Source organism: Aplysia californica, unplaced genomic scaffold, assembly GCF_000002075.1.
Source record: "Aplysia californica isolate F4 #8 unplaced genomic scaffold, AplCal3.0 scaffold00683, whole genome shotgun sequence".
In the NCBI taxonomy this organism is placed as follows: Eukaryota; Metazoa; Mollusca; class Gastropoda; order Aplysiida; family Aplysiidae; genus Aplysia; species Aplysia californica.
Genome location: NW_004797953.1, coordinates 173,454 through 180,198, shown reverse-complemented (window position 1 = coordinate 180,198; position 6,745 = coordinate 173,454). Strand labels below are relative to the sequence as shown.

General features: G+C 45.9%; 2 protein-coding genes across 2 annotated transcripts in view; both read left to right on the top strand.

Moving 5' to 3' along the window:
- LOC101861844 (trigger factor) overlaps positions 1 to 901 on the top strand; it is a gene marked incomplete at its 5' end in the record, with an annotated part of 28,151 nt that extends 27,250 nt beyond the window's left edge. Inside the window, 2 exon segments of the mRNA XM_013088079.1 lie at positions 73 to 480; positions 864 to 901. Coding sequence (XP_012943533.1) covers positions 73 to 480; positions 864 to 901 — 446 coding nt within the window.
- A 178-nt stretch (positions 902 to 1,079) lies between these two features.
- Positions 1,080 to 3,415, top strand: LOC101861614 (the record flags this gene model as incomplete). Its single annotated transcript, XM_005108370.2, is given in 1 exon segment — positions 1,080 to 3,415. A coding segment is annotated over 1 exon segment (2,262 nt), but the record flags the coding sequence as incomplete, so codon positions are not given.
- Between the last annotated feature and the right edge of the window lie 3,330 nt (positions 3,416 to 6,745).

Sequence of the window (6,745 nt, the reverse complement as noted above, 5' to 3'; positions counted from 1 at the left end):
CATACTGCTGATGATGTTAACCCAGTTCCTTACCTCACCCCCCTCCTCTCCATCTTCTCCCCATCATTCCAGGCACTGGGGCGGAAAGACACTCAGGTTCCGGACATGCGCAGTGGAGCAGTGATAATGAAGCACCGTCTGCACCCCTTATCCTCACGCTCCGCCGGAGCTCACGGGAACACGAGGAACACCCTTCACGCGCCCACGAGGCCCTTGAAGCACCGACGGTGTGGAAAACACACACTCGACTTTCTGACGACACCAGCCTCCTGAAGATAGCAGGAGTCGATGACCGCTGGTCAAGGCTTTTGGATCTCGGCCAGCCGAGTTTGGGGGCCGATGACGATGGCAACGACAGAGATGATGGTGATGATGATGGCTACTATGTTGATGATGATGATATTGTCGATTCTGTCAGAAGTATAGATGATGATGATGATGATGATGATGATGGTGGAGACGACAGAGATGATGGTGATGGTGATGACTACTATGATGATGGTGATAATGATGATTATGATATTGACGATCTTGACAGAAGTATAGATAAGGATGATGACGATGATGACGACGAAGACGCTGACGAAGATGCTGATGATGATATTGATGATGGTGTCACAAATAGAAATGATGATGATGATGATGATGATGATGATGATGATGATGATGATGATAATGATGATGATGATGATAGCGTCAGTGGTAGAGAACGTGATATGGAAGTGAACAAACAACAGCAACAACAAGAGCAACAGCAGCAACAGCAGCAACAGCAGCAACAGCAGCAACAGCTACGACAGCAACACCTGCAACAATTGCTACAGCAGGATCAGTGGATACATCCATCTGCCCACATTCGGCAGCGGAGGAGAGCGAAGCAGCGGAACCACTATCCGGATAAGCGGTACCGGCATAGCAGACCACGACGCCGGAAGCGAAACAAAACAGCCCCTCAGAGCGAGAGACTCAGGAAGCTGAGACGTATCCGGAACAGACGTCGACAGCGGCAGCGGCAACAACAACAACAACAACAACAACAAAAACAACAGCAACAACAACAACAGCAAAAACAACAGCAACAACAGCAACAGCTACAGCAGCAGAAAATAGTGTATAATCAGTTCAGTTCTCCAACATCGGAAAACAGTGAGGGATCTCACAGTCCCGTAAAGGGAAGTAACCGAGAAAATCATGAAAAGACGTCATCAAACCTCGCGTTGTCAGTTAATTCTAAATCAGAAACCAGCGGCAGCAGTAACTCCCCTCTCTCATCATCAATATCATCTGCAACAACACACACGGAAAACGTAGATCGAAGTAACAGAAAGCCCTCTCAAACGGTCAGCCAAAGGTCAGGGTTGACTCCACAGAGTTCATCGAGTGTCAGAAAGGACGGCCAGGAGAGGAAACTACATCGGGGTCAGCCGATGACGTCATCCGGAGGTAAAAGTCGGGGTCAGACGATATACGTGTCAGAGAGCAGCACCATGACTCCTTTCATCCCCGACACGAGGGCCTTTGACTACCTCAGCAGCTACGAGTTGAGGAAAACTCCGAAGAAACGACCGACGAAACGAGTGAGCGTGCAACAACACACAACAGCAAAAACAATAGCTACACCAACAACTGCCTCTCCCCGTCTCTCCATCGCCACCGGTTCGTCGGATCCGAATCCTTACTCTCGGATCCGACTGTCGTCGAACGCAGAACTATCGAGGCGCAGACAAACACCAGGAAATGACGTATTGGGGCGGGCGGACCCAAAGGAAGGAAAAGTGGCGTCATCACCACAATCGGGGAATTCTCCATCGACGTCGGGGTCTTCTTCAGGCGGGACGAAGCGTCAACGACTTCAGAATCTGATGATGAAGAGATATCGTCGCTTGCAGAGACGAAGAGAAAGACGACAAAGGCGACGGCGACGACGAAAACAGCGTAAAAACGAGGCGGTTGAATTCACCCCGACCCCGCCGTCCCCCCAAGAGGTCACGGCCCGGCCAGATCACGCTGGGGTCACACCGACCAGGGGATATCCCAGAAATAGAAAGGCGCAATCCGGCACAGCTGCTCCGGTCGATAACCAAAATACACGTTATCTCCATCATAATCGCCGGCTGAGGGGGGGCAGTGATTGGTCCGTTACTAGCCAATCAGCAACGCCGTCTTCAACCAGACGACCCACGGAGCAACAACATGGCGGCGAGCAGCAGCCTGACGAGACTGAGACGAGATCTCGCGATAAGCCGCCATCTTTGAGCGTTGGACGGGGAACTCACCACCCCAGACGTACAGGCCCCGTCCTTTCCTCCCCGTCTGGCGAAAAGACGCCATCTAGATCTGCGCTGGTTGATTACTATTCTCGTATGTCGAGTCAGCGAGAGGGTGACACGGCCGTCGACGAGAAGATATCCTCCACAGGATTAGGTGCAGCCGTACCCAAGCCAGGTGACCTCTCTCTGTCGGCTGACGTAAATTATTCCGTGCAAAAATCAATAACTCCAATAACTAAAACAGTTGACGTAACTGAGGCGCCAGGGCAGAGAGCTGTTGGCGTCAGTTTGGAGCAGAAGAAATCCCCGTCTCCCCGAAATGACGAAAACCGCAGGGAAAACTCAAAGAGGAAGACCGTAGACCAAACACAGAAGGGAGAACCAGCGATAAATTCAAGACTCCAAACAAAGCCAGTTCTTGAGATCACCGAGCAGAAACAGGAGGGTCCGATGACGCCATCTCAGAGCCAAGAAGATACACACAAGCAAGAAAAGACACCAACATTTGTCTCGGAGTCATCACCATCTCTCTCATCCAACTCGCGTGTCAGCATTTCAGACAGTCGCACTAGCAACCAACGCCACGGGAAACAGTTCGCAAGAAGTACACCCTCCCAGCCGCCCAGTACAACAACAGTTGCGACGACCACCACTCGCCCAACCGTATCCTCAGCTGCCAGAAGATGGAGAGAGCGACTCAGGAAACAAAGACAGCAGAAAAGTGAAAAACAAAACGGCGCCGTTAGGTCGAGTTCAGGCCTTTCTGGTACGGCCATCAGATCACAAAGACGAGGCAGTATGGCCTTAGCTTCTACAAAGCCGCCAGCCTCCCAAACTACAGACAGTGCCACTGGCGACAAGGAGGAAGTAAAAGAGGAACCCAAAAGTCCGTTTATCGGTTACAAAACTGCCTACGACTTTCTGTCCAGCCAGAAAGCCTTGCACGGCGGGGTCTCTGTGAGCGAACAGCGTAGAGAATCTTACGAACTAAACAGATATATGGGAGAGGGAATGTGTGAGATATTCAACAAACATTATGTTCCTACGAGAATTGGCGGGAAATGTGTGTAGTGTTATTTGTAATGAAAAAAATAAATGTTATACAAAAAAACCCTAGAAATGAAAAATAAATTGTTTCATATTGATGTCATATATCTTTCTTGTAGTCAAAAGCTTGGTGCTGCTGACAAAAAACAACAACCCGTCCAAGTCAGAAAGGTTGTGACACATGAGGAGGCACCACGTCAATTCAAAAGGAAACTAGTCATCATCCTCCCCCCCCCCCCCCCCACACACACACACTTTTCCCAAGTTCCCAAAGGGGTGAAAAGCTCTGAGAAGAGATTGAGTATGGAGAGAGAAAAAAGGAAGGACTGTAGGCGAGAAAAGTGCAGGAGAAAAGAGAAGAAAAAGGAGGGAGAGTCAGTTGCAGAATGAAAGAAACAGACAGATAGATAGATAAACAGAGAGAGAGAGAGAGAGAGAGAGAGAGAGAGAGAGAGAGAGAGAGAGAGAGAGAGAGAGAGAGATAGCGAGAACGAGAGAGAAAGAGAGAGAGAGAGACAAAGAGGGAGAGAGAGAGTGAGTGATAGCGAGACGAGAGAGAGACAGAGTGAGAGAGAGTGAGAGAGAGAGAGAGAGAGAGAGTCATTGTGGTGAAATCAGGCGATCGTCAATTTTGAGGCATATGGAGTTACTGGTATAGTCGTAAAGCCAGTCCATTTGCTTTGCTTTTAATTTTTAAAGTATACATTGAGCTTGGATACAAGTCAAGATATTGGCGATTGAGGTGGGAGTCGCCCAGATTCAGAGATAAAATTAGCGAGAAAATAGCCTCCGATGTTGAGTTATTTCCTAGCCTGAGAGTCCATGAGAACTGAATATTTACATCTTTTATACCTTTAATCAATGTTCTTCAGTAAAATCCAAACCGAAATGAGTTCTTTAATGGGTATGAAAGGTGTTGAGCCAAAAAAAATTAAAAGAATTCGACAAAAATTCCAGACCTGCGGAAAAATGCCAGTTTCTTCATTTTCGTGATTTTGACGAGCGTCTGATTCCAACACATCGTGACACATCTTTAGAACTTCCAAAATGACTTCAGTGTTTTTGGAATGACGCTGAGGGACTCGGGAATCGAACTCACGACTTCTACGTTCGACAGCGAAAAAACTTACTATTACAACAAATGTGGGACCTTCGAATGTAGCGTCCATTGCCGATAGGATCGAACAAAGTGGGTGGAAAGCCTTGAACCCGAACCTTTAAAAAATCACCGAAGTCCTAGAAAACATCATGGATCTCTAACGTCCGCACAATGTGTATAGACGAATTCCAGGCTAAAAATATTAGATTCAGGATGTCGAAGGAAGAATCTAAATGAAAAAAAAAATAATAGTAAATTCACAGATAGGAGAAAAAGGATAAAACAGCGCCTAGACAAGGATGGCTGGTGTCTCTACACTATTGATGCTTTGGTCTCGTCTGGTCTCGCGGCAACCCCTAATCCCCCAATATCCCCTCCCCAAAAATGGTGCTCAGAGGGACGGGGGGGGGGGGGAGTGCGGAAGTACTTTAGTTTTAATGAAACAGGTGTTTTGTCATACACTGGTGGTAAGTAGTGCTGGGCGGCTAGGTTCCCAAATATTGAAAGCTAGGAATCGTAGGAATCGACTCCGATCCCAATTACTTACTTTCAATTTATGTGATTTCTTCCGGTGGTTACCTGGTTGGCCCCGAACATCTTCAGGATTTAGGACAACCTTGATTTCGGAACACTGTGAGGCAACAACTTTTTTTATTAGAAATAAATTCAAAAAAATTTAACCACTGGTTTACGTTAAAAGGAGTCGGAACTTTTCATCCGTAGCTAATCGTGGGAATCGGTTCCAGAATCGAGTCTTCGCCCAGCTCTAGTGTTAAGAACAGCTGTTTAGGGAAACAATATAGGTAGAGACCACTGAGCCCGTGAGAGAAAGGCAGTTGTCTACAATTTTCTCTCTGTCTCCTCCCCCCCCCCTACTCCCCACCAACCCGTGTCTTCATTTCTGATCTGTTGGTGTCTTTGTCGTATGTTTGGCCTTGTGTTGTTGATACTGTTGGTTTCATCAGACGAGTTTAGGCAGTGGCGTCGGTAGCCTGGTGGTTAGGCTACAGGACACATCATCGTGAGATTGCCGGTTCTGGAGTTCGGGTCTCTGCTCTGTCTGACGTTTTGCCTTTGGTGATTTAACAGCGTGGACCTCCGAGTTGAAAATCTGTTTCCGATTTCACATTTTACAAATTAAGCAGGTACAGGGTGATCCAAAAAAGAACTGTACAACTTTTTTTTACTGAATATCTCGTACAACATTTGTACTAGAATGTTGCAATTTGGAGCAGATATAATTCATTGGAAAGGAATTTGCTTGACATAAAGTTTACAAAGAAGAAACTTGTTTTCGGAAACCGAAATGGATTTTATATGAACCACCTATAAATTCAAAATACATCAATCTAAAAGATCTTGTAAGGAAAGTCATGAAATTATTGGTTTGTTTTCCCTTTCCTTTTATTTTTAAAACTTAATCTTTCCATCCCTGTAACTTTTCAACAATATTTCTTTTCTCCTACAGAATTTAATTTTTTTTTTCCATTCCGGAATTCGGAGAAACAATGTTCTATTTGCCCTGCTGTGGATTCAACACATTTTAACGCGTCGTTTGGAATGTCCAGTGGTGGCCAAACACAATGATCCACTCAACCATGAGTTACTCAAAGCCGTACACACTGTACATCTTACTGTATAGAGCTGTTTCTAGAGACAATAGGGAGGGTGAGGTTGCCCAAATAGACAGCATATATGGAGTTAATATAACCTGAAAGGTAAATATGGGCTTTGCCAAGGCATCAAAAGTCATAGAGGAAATGTTCACACTTTACAAGACGATTGATGAATCAGAAACACGTTGCTATCATCTGATAGCTTTGCGCACGGGAAACAGTCGTAGATGAGGATCTGCATTAAGAATGCGGACGGTTGAGATGTAGGAAAGTCTTTGCTGCAGACATCGTCTACGGACAGACGTCTAAGGGGACTCATCTACTGAATTCTGCACCCTGATGACGTTCAAAGGGGTGCGAACGGTCTGAAGAGGTTATTTTGTTCGAAAAGTTTTAGTTCTGATTCTTTACAGATCCTAACTCATGGACCATTTCCATCATTGACACCAAAGAAGGCCTTAAGGGCACTTTAACATTATTTCTGTACCTTGTGCGAAGTTTACGAAATGAGTTGAAGGTAACAAAATTTTCAATACAAAAAGCTCACTGCTCTTTACTAATCTTCACCTTGATCTCAGCAGGCAAAGGAAACTTGAGAAAAACTATCTGCAAACTTCTATAGCCTTGTTAGATTACTGTAGTTTACAATATGGCGCATTCGTTGGAATTTTTAGTGGTAGGCCTAATGCAAACTGGTGTGTCATGCAACAAAA